This window comes from Lucilia sericata, unplaced genomic scaffold, assembly GCF_015586225.1.
Source record: "Lucilia sericata isolate MDLA Ls3-8-SP2 unplaced genomic scaffold, ASM1558622v1 Contig001005F_arrow, whole genome shotgun sequence".
NCBI lineage: Eukaryota > Metazoa > Arthropoda > Insecta > Diptera > Calliphoridae > Lucilia > Lucilia sericata.
This window is the reverse complement of record NW_023994987.1, coordinates 167,382-181,962: the sequence shown is the minus strand read 5'-3', so window position 1 is coordinate 181,962 and position 14,581 is coordinate 167,382. Positions and strand designations below refer to the sequence as shown.

General features: G+C 32.9%; 2 protein-coding genes across 9 annotated transcripts; one reads left to right on the top strand and one right to left on the bottom strand.

Annotated features, from left to right (window-relative positions):
• Positions 1-877: 877 nt before the first annotated feature.
• LOC119609559 (basic proline-rich protein) lies at positions 878-5,586 on the bottom strand. The gene is made up of 2 exons (XM_037964394.1): positions 4,187-5,586; positions 878-3,641 (listed from the first exon to the last, which is right to left on the bottom strand). Exons 1-2 carry the CDS (start codon positions 5,151-5,153, stop codon positions 2,065-2,067), a joined length of 2,544 nt encoding a protein of 847 aa, XP_037820322.1. The 5' UTR covers positions 5,154-5,586; the 3' UTR covers positions 878-2,064.
• Positions 5,587-6,855: 1,269 nt separating this feature from the next.
• LOC119609562 (CTD nuclear envelope phosphatase 1 homolog) lies at positions 6,856-13,577 on the top strand. Of its 8 annotated transcripts, none has more exons than XM_037964405.1 (6): positions 6,856-7,078; positions 8,896-9,093; positions 9,592-9,840; positions 9,912-10,094; positions 10,171-10,365; positions 12,482-13,577. In XM_037964405.1, the coding sequence occupies exons 2-5, from the start codon at positions 8,995-8,997 to the stop codon at positions 10,360-10,362; spliced, it is 723 nt and encodes a 240-aa protein (XP_037820333.1). In that variant the 5' UTR covers positions 6,856-7,078; positions 8,896-8,994; the 3' UTR covers positions 10,363-10,365; positions 12,482-13,577. The 8 variants fall into 8 exon arrangements, with proteins under 8 accessions (XP_037820333.1, XP_037820327.1, XP_037820328.1 ...); XM_037964399.1 differs by having other exon boundaries at positions 6,869-7,078; positions 9,583-9,840; XM_037964400.1 differs by lacking the exon at positions 6,856-7,078 and adding an exon at positions 7,556-7,578 and having other exon boundaries at positions 9,583-9,840.
• The last annotated feature ends 1,004 nt before the right edge of the window (positions 13,578-14,581 follow it).

Below are 14,581 nucleotides of genomic sequence, written 5' to 3'. Positions count from 1 at the left end.
GATCTTGTATCAGAATCAAGGTCCTTGTTTCCAATTCGAACCTTTTGGATAATTTGCGTGTCCTGCGAAGTCAAGGTGGTTTCCAAAGACTACTCCGAGATTATTCGTCATTCGACGGAGATGTTAAACCAAAAAAATGCCGTTCTTCTTTGGACCAATAGGTGAAAAGTGATACCGAGGATTTTGAAGCTGATAATCGTAGTTTGAGTTCCTGAAAAAAATCTGTGTTTGTGCCTAAGTATTGGTAGATTTTGGCACTTTTATCGTTGAGGAAACTGAATGAACCGACTCTTGTCATAGTATTATGCCCGTTAAGTAGTTTCTCACTATCCGATATCGAAGGGTTTTTAAGGACTCTGTTGAATCTGTTACTTAAGAGACCGTCATTTGATGCAATTGGTTGATGACATCCAATAGTATGACGTCTTGTATGTCGCTGCTAAAGTATCGAATGTCTGGGAAAGGGATCTTGTATCAGAATCAAGGTCCTTGTTTCCAATTCCAATTTGATTTTGGCACTTTCATCGTTGATGTTGACAGCCGGTGAAATGGCAGTGCAATCAACTATATACAACGCCAAAGAGACATTTATGAATGAAGAAGATATACATATACATACATATATCGAAGGGTAACAGAGAGAGTACCCCCCGGCACGCCCATTTTTATCAAACGATATTTCGATTTTTGACCTCTAAACTATAAACAATGGTATATCTGCCACAGGATTGAGAAAATCGCTTTGATGCGTGAGGTTTTTGTTTCAAAAATGTGCCCAATGGCTGTCATAGTATGGCTACTACGCAATGGTAGGGTCCAATTTCGGTATAACCCTACTGTACATTATTGCTTAAACATATTGTAAAGTTAATACTTATTTTTAAGATTTTTTTTATAATTTTTATTTAGACTATTTTTATGTCATAATTATTTTCTTTTTTGTTCACAAAAATTCGTTAATTATACGGCTAAATATATATTTCGTTAAAGTTTGTTTTTATAGGATTAATGCATAGCAAAAAGTGTTAATTATTAATTTAATGGATTATTTAAAAATTGATTAAAGTTGACACATAATATTTTGAATTTATGCAGTTTCAGTAGTTGTTAAATTATCAAAATTTTAACTTTAACTTTCTCTTAAATATCAGCTAAAATCTGTACAATTAACAACTACTGAAACAGTACAAATTATTGTTTTTGTTTTTAGTTTATTATTGTAAATAGTATTTGCTTTTCTTTTCTTTAATTTAATTATATAATTTTTCAAAAATGCTACAAAATTAATTTTTTACGTTGAAACAATTTATTCAAAACTATTTAACAGTTAATTTTAGTTTAAAAAATTTAAGTTGCTTTTTTGTTTTGTTTCCTTTTGCTTAATTAAAATTAAAACTTATATTAAAAAAAAAAAACACACAAAAATTAAGTTTTCTTTAATATTTTAAGACTTAAACATAAAACATTAAGAAAGCTACAAAGTTGAGATAAGATACAAATAAATATAGAGAAACAGTGAGTGGGAGAGAGAGAAATAGTATAAAAAGTTATAGAATAGAAGAGAATAAGTTTAGCAGGAAAATTTACAAATAAGTTAAGAGTTGAGAGAATTATTTAACACAATTGTAAACTTATAAGTCCATAAAACAAATTAGAGAAATTTGAAGGTTAAGCAGTTTAATTGTAAGGCAGTTTTGTTTTTTGTTATTTTTAAGTAGAATTTTCTTTAAGAAATTTCAAAACTTTTATACAAAATTTGAAAACAAAGTGCCAACTAAATAACTGTTTAAACTGCAAAATATTTTTAACAGAAAATTATAAAATATTCAATTTTCGTATTATGCCTTTTCTATGTTATATAAGAGAAGTCTTGTCGTTAATACATGCAATTTTGGGCAGTTAATAGACTTATAACAACGATCTCTTAGGGCTCGATTATGTTTTATACTGTTTTACGTTAAAATTTTACAAATTCTTAAATTATATATATTTTTTTTAGATTTTCTTCCGTTTATATTTGTTGCATGTTGCTGCTTGTTTTAAACTTGTTTAGTGTTGTATTTTTTACTGTGGCGGTTGGTTGCCGTAATAGGAATAAGCACCTGGTGGTGGACCTTGAGGTGGCGCTCCTGGGGGAGGCATCTGTTGGGCACCAGCTGGACGATAACCTTGATATCCTTGAGGCGAGGGTGGTGGATATTGTCCTTGAGGTGGCATTGATCCATAGCCGCCCTGCGGCTGATGATAACCATGTTGTGGATAACCACTACCCGGTGGAGGTGGTCCATAACCTTGGGGTGGTGGCGCACCATAGGGTGGCTGTGGAGCTCCTGGTGGAGGCTGATATTGATTAGGTGCCATAGGAGGAGGCGGACCTTGTCCGGGTGCACCATTTGCTGTTGAGGGAGGAGCTGTAGTGTTGGGCGGTCCTGAACCCGGAGCTCCCTGTTGACCATAGGGTGAGGGAGTACCGCTGGGTGCGGTTGTAGGCGGCGATGAGTATGTTGGCTGCGGGCCCGAGGGTGGTGGTCCACTATTCGAGCCTGGCGGATAATTTTGTGGAGTTTGCTGCTGCTGCTGTTGTGATGTTGGGGGCGGTGGACCTTGTCCAGGTGGTGGAGCTTGTGGTGGACCGGAAGCTTGTGTTTGTGGCGGTTGCGTCGTAGCGCCCGAGCTACCCGTGCCTGCACTACTTGTTGGCGGTTGTGTGGGCGGTGGTGTAGACTGTACACTCGTGGGTGGTGGTTGATTGGTCGGAGGACCATTTGCACCACTAGCGCTAGGTTGTTGGTTTGGTGGTGGTGTTTGCCCGGGGCTGGGTGAAGAACTGTAACCGCTGCCGGGCGGAGCATTTGGTCCACCTGCTTGTTGCGGCGGCTGCGGTGGAGGACCTTGGCCTCCTTGTGGCGGTGGTGGTGGACCTTGGCCGGGATAACCTTGAGGTCCCGGTCCAGCCTGTTGATACGGTTGATAGGGCGATTGTGCGCTGCTTGTTGGTGGAGGTCCATACGATCCAGGTGGTGTATTACTGGCTTGCCCATAGTTATTTGGTGGTGGAGCTCCATAACCGCCATAACTCATAGGTGGAGGAGGACCTCCACTGCCGCTTTGTGGAGGACCATACTGATTAGGTGGTGGAGGACCTTGACCTCCCGCCGGAGGACCATACATTTGCCCTGGTGGCGGTTGCTGACCCGGTGGCAACTGTTGATTGGGTGGTGGAGCATAAGAACCGGGTGGACCCTGTTGTCCCGGTCCGCTAGCTCCATAAGGATGCTGTTGTGGAGGACCACTGGCCGCTGATGTTGGTGGCATGCCGGCATGTGGTTGATAACCAGTTTGAGCGTTTGGTGGCGGTGGTCCATAGCCATGTGTTGGTGGACCATACGGATAACCACCTTGTGGTGGATATTGCGGCTGTTGTTGTGGCGGATAGCCAGGATAATGGGAATGCTGTTGCTGTGGTGGCTGGTAGGCACCTCTATATTGACCTTGCTGTGGTGGTGGTGGACCTTGTTGTTGTTGGGGTTGTCCGGGGCCTTGTTGATTAGGACCCTGTTGTTGTTGCTGTTGTTGGGGCGGTCCTTGACCCGGAGGTGGTGCACCAGGGCCCGAAGGTCCACTATTGGGACGTTGTTGATCTAAAAGTGTATAATGTGATATCGATGGTAATTAGTTCATTTTTAAATTAATAAATGATATTGAACTCGATATTTAGGCAGGGAAAACATTTTCGAAATCTCATACTACTGCTTTATATTAGTAGGTATTGCAAATATCTATTTAACTCACAAGTGCTAAGAAATAAGTTTTTTGTAATAAGGATTTTCATATAAATGTTCGATTTAACATTGAATTTGTCACAAATTGCACGGTCTTTTACTTCCACAACACTGAAACATTTTATCGTCTATTTAAACTGATTATTTTAAACTAAATTTTCTCTTCGAAATAATACAGATACACATTTCTGCAAATGTGCAAGTTTGTGCACTTGTTTCATGAATTCCCTTAATATTTTTTTTTACTTTTAATTGAATAAGATCAAAGTTTAGTAGATTTTTCAGAATCTTATTTAGTTCTTGGGGACTTCCCTATTTACGAATTCTGATTATTCATTTTAAAATTGTTTTGAGACTATGCCATCATCTATAAAAACTATAAACAACATTATAAAAACACTTACTTCCTGGAGCATTAGTATTCGGTTGCTGTTGTTGCTGCTGCTGAGGACCACCCACAGATTGGGGCTGCTGTTGCGGACCTGGTCCTTGAGGACCGCCACGATAGGGTCCCTGCTGAGGCGGTGGTCCACCCTGGGGACCACCAGGCTGCTGTGGACCTGAAGGAGGGGGTCCCTGTTGTGGTTGATTGCCATTTGGTGGCATACCCGGATGTTGTGGTGGTCCCTGACCATAGGGAGGCATTTGACTACCAGACGGCGGTTGGCCAGAACCATCATGTTGCATTGGCGGCATACCGGGAGTACCAGGTGGTCCGCCCATTTGAGACTGAGCCCCAGGAGGTGGTCCACCTTGAGGTTGCTGCTGCTGCGGTGGTGGTGGTCCACCAGACCCCATCATACCATGAGGACCTTGCTGATTGGCTTGGGCCTGAAGAATATGCGGCGGTGGCAAGATTTGATTGATATTCATTGTAGGATCAGCCAGTTGTGCCAAATAGACGAGATTTCTATGCAAGGCAATATGATACGAAGTACATTCATACGATTTACCAATATTTTGGAAACTCTGTATGGTCTGTATAATCTTACAATTCTCATCCAGAATTTTCTGTATATGAGCTGGACTAGGTGGTGGAGGTACACCACCGCCATGCTGCCCGGGAGGAGGACCGCCCATCATACCATCAGGACCACCGGGTGGTCCACCCATTACACCCATGGGCGGACCCCTTTGCATGGGAGGTCCTCCTGGACCACCCATACCCATTACAGGTGGCATTCCACCGGGACCACCTCCACCCGGACCCATCATGCCACCTGGTCCCGGTCCACCCACCACAGACTGCTGCTGTGGCGGTTGCATCGAATTGGGTGTCGTCGACTGCGGAGGTTGCATCATACCTCCCGGTGGAGGTTGACCAGCCGCCTGCTGTTGTGGCGGTGGTTGCGGCGAAAAGACTGCAGTCATTTTACTGGCTGCAGCCTTCTTCTTCCGCTTGGGTGTTTTTTCCTGTTTTTCCACAATTTTGGCCGTTTTTAAAACGCTCCCAAGAGAAAAATTTATTTATTTGGTTTCTTTACACCAAAACCAACTAAGGGACTCCTCAAATTGGAGTCTTTTTTCTTGCACACAAAATTTTTATTCTACACTTTAATTACACAGTTCAACGCCTTTGCGGCTTTTGCATGTACTCGTTTTATGTCCGGTTTTTTCTGTATCAATAATTTTTGTTCAACACAATTTGATCAGATTTCTTTATATTATTCTACATGATTATTATTGGCACGACATTCTTTATGTTACTTTTGTATGTTATTTTATAAAATAAAAAGTAAATTTATTAAAATTTTGCAAATAAAAAACGACGCCGTCTTTCACACGAGTCTAAAATAATTCGTTTGCAAAATACTAATTCGCTTCGTTTTTTGTGCAATTTTCGCCACAAAAATTAAAGAAAAAACCAAAAATTTTGGTTACCAGATGTATAAAAATAACAGTGTTGCTTTTTGAAGTAAAAATATATATGGCAAGAAACCGTTATTTAAATCAACTAAAAAGAGTATTTAAAAAAAACAATTAATCATCGAATTTCATTAATTTTTTCAACAATAGAAACAAAGAATATCGGTTTTTAAAGAAAAATTTTTCAAATTTCAGAATTTTTAAATTTTTTGACTTTTTACAATTTTGAAATTGCCGATATTAAACTCTTTTAATATCGACTTTTGGGTTTTGATTTTATTCACATTTTTTCTTTTTCTCCTATTTTTTGTATCCCAAAGTTGAATATTTCTTAACATTTTCACTTCGTATAGAAGTTTGACGCATTGATTGGAATCGATCTAATATAAACACATACATACATTAAACACGAGTTGTAAGTTGCAGTTCGATGAAAAATATTGTATGTGCTTGGACCTTTAGATTTTTGACTGATTCTGGTTTTATTTACGTTTATGTCCGCTTGAAAAAACATTTTTATATTGACTTTTTCAGATATCCTACAATTATGTGCGCTTAGTTCATATAAAGACAGATTTGCTGAGCGTCAACCGACAAACATTAACAGCGACGGCTTAAAATCTTTTTTAAAGAAAACACTTTAAGCCGCCGTTGACATTTTTGTGTCAGCTAACGTGTCGTTAAAACTTTTTGGTGCAGGTCTTTGAGTAAAATAGCATGCATGGAAAACCATTGTAGTTAGAATTATCAAAATCGTTAAGTGGGTTTCTTATTTATATTGCTTTTAGGGTAGAAAAGCACACTGGGTATAGCTAGTAAATAAATAAATAAAATATCTTTGTTTTTACGTTATTGATTATTTTCTTAATGCAAAATTTTTTAGAAACTGATTTTCTGCAAGATGTTTTATATGTAGGATAGGGTCAAATATAGGCCGATCCTCGTAAAACTTGGAGAAAGGATTTGTTTTTAATTTTTAAGAATTTTTTATCCATCCCTGCATAATTTCTCACACAACTTTTGTGCTTGCTCTGTTTTGTTATAAACAATATATTTGCTTCCAAAATCCCACTTTCTGATCTCTCGGATTCCGTTTTTATTTAAAATCGTTGAAAATTTAAAAACTAAACGTAGTTGAAAACTTAGCCGGCTTACAGTCGATTTTAAGCCGCCGCCGACATATTTAGTGTCAGTCGCCGCCGCCGTTAATATTTGTCGGCGCAGGGCTCTGTAGCATGCAACACGACAGAAAAAAGCTAGCAAAGTTCAGCGGGTAGTGAAAATTTTCTAAAATATACTGAAAACAAACTGAAACAAAATTTAAAAAACAAAAAAACCTATTAAATACAGACCAAGTGTTAGTTTAAAATAAAAGCTAAAATAAGTATACAATCTTATCGAAAAAAGCAAGTGAAGAATTTTTATAAAAGGTATACGAAATTAAAATAAAAATCACTATAACGAATGTCGACGTCAAAGAAAAATCTCTGAAAGATGAAAGAAGAGGAGAAGTGTTCACAAAAAATAGAAAATAACAAAAATACCAAAGAAACAAGGAAAGAGAGTGTCAAAATTTAGAAATTTCATAATTCACGGGTTGCAGCAGATTCTTTTCGTTTGTTTTTGGATTTTAGCCAATAATTTTTTCCCAAAAAACAAAAGGGAAATAAATTACTTTTTTTTTGTTTCTTTTTGGGAAACAAAATTTATGTAATTGATAATTCAGCAAATTGTGCTATCATAATTTTTGTTTAGCCGCTTTTTTACCTGCTCTTTAATGGTATATTAGTGTGTGTGTTTCTTTTCATTCCGCTTTAAGCAAAGGAGAGATAAATAGATAATGAAGAGATAAGGGAGCAGTATTGTTTTCTCTCCCTCTGCAAATTGCAAAAAATGTTAAATTTGCTGCAAAAGAGTTGCCCAAAGGAATGTAAGAATTTGTGGTGCCTATTTTAAGAAATATTTAATAATACCTGCTTTCATATTAAAAATTTATTAAGAGTGATTCTTTTTGCCCTTGTTCTACGGTTTATAATTACAAAATGAATTAAACATTTTAATCAAGAAAAATATAGTGTTAATTTAGCAAATACCAAATATTAGTTGTTACTATCCCTACCTATTTCCTTAACACAAAGCAGCGGCAACTCAGATGTTTTAAGTAAAAACAGGCATGGACATTAATAATTTATTAATGGCAATGAACTCTAAATAAAATTAAAATATAATAAAAACAATTTACTTTAGATAGAAAGTTTATATTTGGAGCAATATTTTTAAACCAATTATAAACACAAAAATAATCACATTATTTTTGAATTAGCAAAAAGATTGTTAAAGAAATCTAACATGTGCACAAAATTATCCAACCCTGAAAAAAGTGGCGGCGGCGTTTATCTCACACAAATTCGCCTCGATTCGTATGTAACCGTATTTTTTAGTTTTGCAGACTTGTGTGTGAAGTGTGTGTTATTATTTATACTTTTGGTTAATTTAACAAAATTACTATACAAAAATTCACTAAGTTATAAATATTAAGAAATAAAGTAGCCAGCAGATAATAACCAATAATTAATCATTATAAATAATAATATAACAAGAAAAACATGTGCATAAAAAAGCCATAGTTTGAAAAGAAATAAAAACAGTTTAAAAGCCAAAATGATTTTTTATTGATTTTATTATTAATTGCTGCAATACCATACACATTTGTAGTGAAAATGTTTTTCCTTGCTCCCCTATATAAGGAAATTGTTAAATAAAATTTTTTTGTTGCTGTACATTATTTTAAGCGCGCGCTTCTCCGTAGGAGAAGGGGGGAGGGTGCAATTCTTAGATGTCTTTGAGTTTCCAGAATTAAAACCATATAGAAATATTTTCACAAATTGTCACTCGCTGTCACCTCACCTTTCAAGTTGCTATGAGAGTTACTCCGAATAAGCAGGTTTGCTGTGCACCTCACGTGTATGGGACCTAGGCTTCTGCGTATCCCTAGGTCCACTTTAATTAGACGCAGCACATATAAAAAATGATATTGCTGTGAACCGCTTGACGAAATTTCTTTGCACAGCATTCTGCTCTCTTCTGCTTCCATTTTTTTCTAATACAGAATGGGATATTCTCTTTCTATTTAATAGAAAACTTCTTTCTCCTCTTTATTATCTTTGCTAAAAACTTTGATTTTTTTGCACACTTTTTACCCACCTAACAATTTTATTGAAGTAAAAGTTTTCTTTTTAATTTTTAGATAAACAAATTTGATGAAAGTGTAAAAAACAAGTAAACTATATAGATTTACAATAAACTTTAACTTTATGTTGTACATTGGTAAGTTTGAAGCTTACCAATGTTTTCCCTAGTTCAAATGAAATTCCGTGCATTATTGGTACTATTATCAAAAGTATGGACCTGCATATGTTTTATGTTCAATCGTCAAGTCAGAGCTGTAAGTATATTTGTAAATTTAATTGTATAATTTTTATATGTAAATTATTTAAGTAACTGATTAGAGAAAGAAAAAATGAGACTTGGGAATAACGAACAAGTCTTTCAAAAAGAATAACGTTTTTTTTTTAGAAAGCGACTTCGTAAAAGACTTTCTATTCAAATGTTATTTCTGACGGAATTTGTATCTATAGATAAACATATTAACTGTTCATTATCATCATTAGAAAAAGTTTCGTTATCAATAAATTTTGTTGAATTAACACTAAACACAATTGTCCACATCAAATTACTAATCAAGCATTCAAATGTTTTCATTTTTTCCCCCTCCAATCATATAAACAATTACTTTGCATTTTTTTCTCCTTATTTATTTAGAAATTGCAAATTAATTGTTTATATAATTTATTTAAATTTAATTTAATATAATGTATAAGATAAATATTTGCAAAAACCGCAAAAAAAGAAACACTGATATGAACCACTTTAGTTTGTCCAGTATCAACCTGTCAAATATGAACTCTTCCCATTGTCACCGGTATCCAGACATCGCCTGAGCATTGTCCAACGTAAAACTTTAGTTTTGGATTTAGATGAGACACTAATACATTCGCATCACAATGCTATGCCCCGAAATACGGTAAAACCAGGAACACCTCATGATTTTACAGTTAAAGTGACAATAGATCGTCATCCAGTTAGATTTTTTGTACATAAAAGGCCACATGTTGATTTCTTTTTAGATGTGGTAAGTAGTTTTCTTTTTAGAAATCAGTTTCCTAATATTATATAATAAATTTTGTCGTGTTTTATCGAAAGGTCTCCCAATGGTATGATTTAGTGGTTTTTACCGCCAGCATGGAAATTTATGGAGCTGCGGTCGCTGACAAATTAGACAATGGCCGTAATATATTACGTCGCCGCTATTATCGTCAACATTGTACGCCAGATTATGGTTCATATACCAAAGATTTATCAGCTATTTGTAATGATTTAAATAGAGTATGTTTATTCATTGCGGTTGGTTTCTCTGTTTAATTGCTATATTAATATTGTTGTTTTTTTCATCTAAATTTAGATATTCATAATTGATAATTCTCCTGCTGCATATCGCTGTTTTCCCAACAATGCTATACCAATTAAAAGTTGGTTTTCGGATCCCATGGATGTTTCATTATTATCATTATTACCCATGTTGGATGCATTAAGGTTTACGAATGATGTGCGTTCGGTTTTGTCGCGAAATTTACATTTACATGGTTTATGGTAGCAGGTGAGATTATTTTTAAGAAAATTAAAAAAAGCGTTTTTCTATTCTAATATAAATGATATTGGTTGAACGTCGCCTGATAAATTTAGTAAAATTTGATGAGTGAGAACAGGAATTTCCTAGAAAAAATTTTTATGGAAAAGAAAAAGTTTCTAAAAAAACAGATGTTTTGTATAATTTTATATGAAAAGTTTCAGTTCTTGTGTCAGTTTCTAGTTCAGTTCTAGTTCAGTTCTAGTTCAGTTCTAGTTCTAGTTCAGTTCTAGTTCAGCACTTCTAGTTCAGTTCTAGTTCAGTTCTAGTTCAGTTCTAGTTCATTTCTAGTTTCAGTCTAGTTCAGTTTCTAGTCATTTCTAGTTCAGTTCTAGTTCAGTTCAGTTCTAGTGTCAGTTCTAGTTCAGTTTTAGTTTCAGTTCTAGTTCGTTCTAGTTCATTCTAGTTCCAGTTTCAGTTCTAGTTTAAGTTCTAGTCAGTTCTAGTTCAGTAGTCAGTTCTAGTTCAGTTTCCTAGTTCAGTTCTCAGTTCAGTTCTAGTTCAGTTCTAGTTCAGTTCTAGTCGTTTCTAGTTCTAGTTCAGTTCTAGTTCAGTTCTAGTTCAGTTCTAGTTCAGTTCTAGTTCAGTTCTAGTTCAGTTCTAGTTCAGTTCTAGTTCAGTTCTAGTTCAGTTCTAGTTCAGTTCTAGTTCAGTTCTAGTTCAGTTCTAGTTCAGTTCTAGTTCAGTTCTAGTTCAGTTCTAGTTCAGTTCTAGTTCAGTTCTAGTTCAGTTCTAGTTCAGTTCTAGTTCAGTTCTAGTTCAGTTCTAGTTCAGTTCTAGTTCAGTTCTAGTTCAGTTCTAGTTCAGTTCTAGTTCAGTTCTAGTTCAGTTCTAGTTCAGTTCTAGTTCAGTTCTAGTTCAGTTCTAGTTCAGTTCTAGTTCAGTTCTAGTTCAGTTCTAGTTCAGTTCTAGTTCAGTTCTAGTTCAGTTCTAGTTCAGTTCTAGTTCAGTTCTAGTTCAGTTCTAGTTCAGTTCTAGTTCAGTTCTAGTTCAGTTCTAGTTCAGTTCTAGTTCAGTTCTAGTTCAGTTCTAGTTCAGTTCTAGTTCAGTTCTAGTTCAGTTCTAGTTCAGTTCTAGTTCTAGTTCGGTTCTAGTTCAGTTCTAGTTCAGTTCTAGTTCAATTCTAGTTCAGTTCTAGTTCAGTTCTAGTTCAGTTCTAGTTCAGTTCTAGTTCAGTTCTAGTTCAGTTCTTGTTCAGCTCTTGTTCAGTTCTTGTTCAGTTCTTGTTCAGTTCTAGTTCAGTTCTAGTTCTAGTTCAGTTCTAGTTCAGTTCTAGTTCAGTTCTAGTTCAGTTCTAGTTCAGTTCTAGTTCAGTTCTAGTTCAGTTCTAGTTCAGTTCTAGTTCAGTTCTAGTTCAGTTCTAGTTCAGTTCTAGTTCAGTTCTAGTTCAGTTCTAGTTCAGTTCTAGTTCAGTTCTAGTTCAGTTCTAGTTCTAGTTCAGTTCTAGTTCAATTCTAGTTCAGTTCTAGTTCAGTTCTAGTTCAGTTCTAGTTCAGTTCTAGTTCAGTTCTAGTTCAGTTCTAGTTCAGTTCTAGTTCAGTTCTAGTTCAGTTCTAGTTCAGTTCTAGTTCAGTTCTAGTTCAGTTCTAGTTCAGTTCTAGTTCAGTTCTAGTTCAGTTCTAGTTCAGTTCTAGTTCAGTTCTAGTTCAGTTTTAGTTCAGTTCTAGTCCAGTTCTAGTTCAGTTCTAGTTCAGTTCTAGTTCAGTTCTAGTTCAGTTCTAGTTCAGTTCTAGTTCAATTCTAGTTCAGTTCTATTACAGTTTCGAATAAAATCTGAAAATTTTTATAAACTTTCTTTGATAATTTTCTAAAAAAGACTAAAAAGAAGAGAATATTACCATTATTTTCTAAAATAATTTTAAAAATGTTCTAAAAAAGGAGACAATTTTTCGAAAAATTTTCTGAAAATTTACTATAAAGACTGAAAATTTCGAAGTTAATTTATAAAGAATTTACGGTCTTGTAAAATCTTGTAAAAAATTAAGTATTTTCGTTTTTGTGTTCTGGCCTGAGAAATTTTTATTAGGAGACAATTTTGCAAACTTATTTCTTAAATAATTAAAATATTCTTTTACTTTCTTTACAGATTAACAAATTGAAAATTTGGTGCTGTGACACTTAAACGAATTTTTTGTTTGTTTCATTACATTAAAATTTTATTATAATTTTTTTTTTTATTTTTTTTTACGCTAAGGATTATTATAAACATACAAATCATAAATCAGAAAAATTTATGAAAGAAAGGAAAAAATATAATAATTTTTGTTTATAAAAATTATTGAAAAAGGATTAAAAATATAAAAAATACAAAAAATATCTATCTATCTCTATTGACTTGTACTATGTAGATTATGGTACACATAAAACACACACACACACATTTAATGAAATGTAAGAAAGAACAATAACTAAAACACAAAAAGATGAAAGAAATCTTTTTTTCACTTACATTTAAAATATATACAACAAACTTACATATAAAAAACAACAACAAAAATACATATTTTTTTAAAAATTAATCGTATTTAACGATTAAATACTTTTCATTTTTCTATTTTTTTATTTATTATAACAAAAAATTTGTTTGCCAGATAAACAAAAAACAAAACAAAATTTATTTTTTTTATTAAAACAAAACAAAAATTACTAAAAAAACTACTTTAAATTATGGGCATTAATTAAATACTTTTTTAAAAATTTATTTCTTTTTTTTTGGGTTATTAGTTTATAATATAATTTCTTATTTTTTTTTTTTTTTGTATAAATAAAAAGAAAATCTTCCATTTATTATTATTCTCTTCTATTCTTTTTATTATTTCTATACTTGGTGTCTTATTTTATTTTTTCATTTTTGTATTTAAGTATGAGAAAACTGTTGTACATTTTTTCTTTACAATTAATATGTGTTTCTTCTTTTTTATTACAAATTGTTAGTATTTAAAAACAAAGGCTATAAAACAAATGAGAAAAATAACATGAATGAATCAATGAAGAAAATGTTTAATAATTTTGTTTAAATATAATATTTATATACAATACAATATGTTTACAAATTTCTTGATTTTTTCCTTATATCATTAAAGAAATTAAAATTAGAACTTTAGATTCGTAAGTAAATTTTGACCGTAAAAAAGTCATAAATAAAAAAACAACAACAATGTAAATTTTAAGTAAAAAAAAAACAAGTGTTTTGATTTTTAATTAAATGGTTGGTATAAATTTCACTTTTTATAGGAAATTTTCAAAAATTTACTTTCATATAGTAAATTTTCAAAAATTTCACTTTTATAGCAAATTTTCAAAAATTTCACTTTTTGTAGTAAATTTTTAAAAAATTCACTTTTATAGGAAATTTTCAAAAATTTCACTTTTTAGAAGAAATTTTCAGAAATTTCACTATTTAGAGGAAATTTTCAAAAACTTTACTTTTAGAGGTAGTTTTAAAAAGTTTCACTTTTTAGATGAAATTTTCAGAAATTTCACTATTTAGAGGAAATTTTCAGAAATTTCACTTTTAGAGGTAATTTTAAAAAATTTCACTTTTTAGAGGAAATTTTAAAAAATTTCACTTTATAGGAAGTTTTTAAAAATATCACTTTTTATATGAAATATTCAAAAATTTCACTTTTTATAGGAAATTTTCAAAAATTTCACTATTTAGAGGAAATTTTCAGAAATTTCAGTTTTAGAGGTAATTTTAAAAAATTTCACTTTTTAGAGGAAATTTTCAAAAACTTCACTTTATAGGAAGTTTTTAAAAATATCACTTTTTATATGAAATATTCAAAAATTTCAGTTTTTATAGAAAATTTTAAAAAATTTCACTTTTTAGAGGAAGTTTTTAAAAATTTAACTTTTTATATGAAGTTTTCAAAAAATTCACTTTTTATAGGAAATATTAAAATTTCACTTTTTATAGGACGTTTTTAAAAATGTGACTTTTTATAGGAAGTTTTTAAAAATATCACTTTTTCACTTTTTATATGAAATTTTCAAAAATTTCACGTTTATATAGGAAATTTTCTAAAATTTCACTTTCATATAGGAAATATTCTAAAATTTCACTTTTATATAGGAAATTTTCTAAAATTTCACTTTCATATAGGAAATTTTCTAAAATTTCACTTTCATATGGGAAATTTTCTAAAATTTCTCTTTCATATAGGAAATTTTCAAAAATTTCACT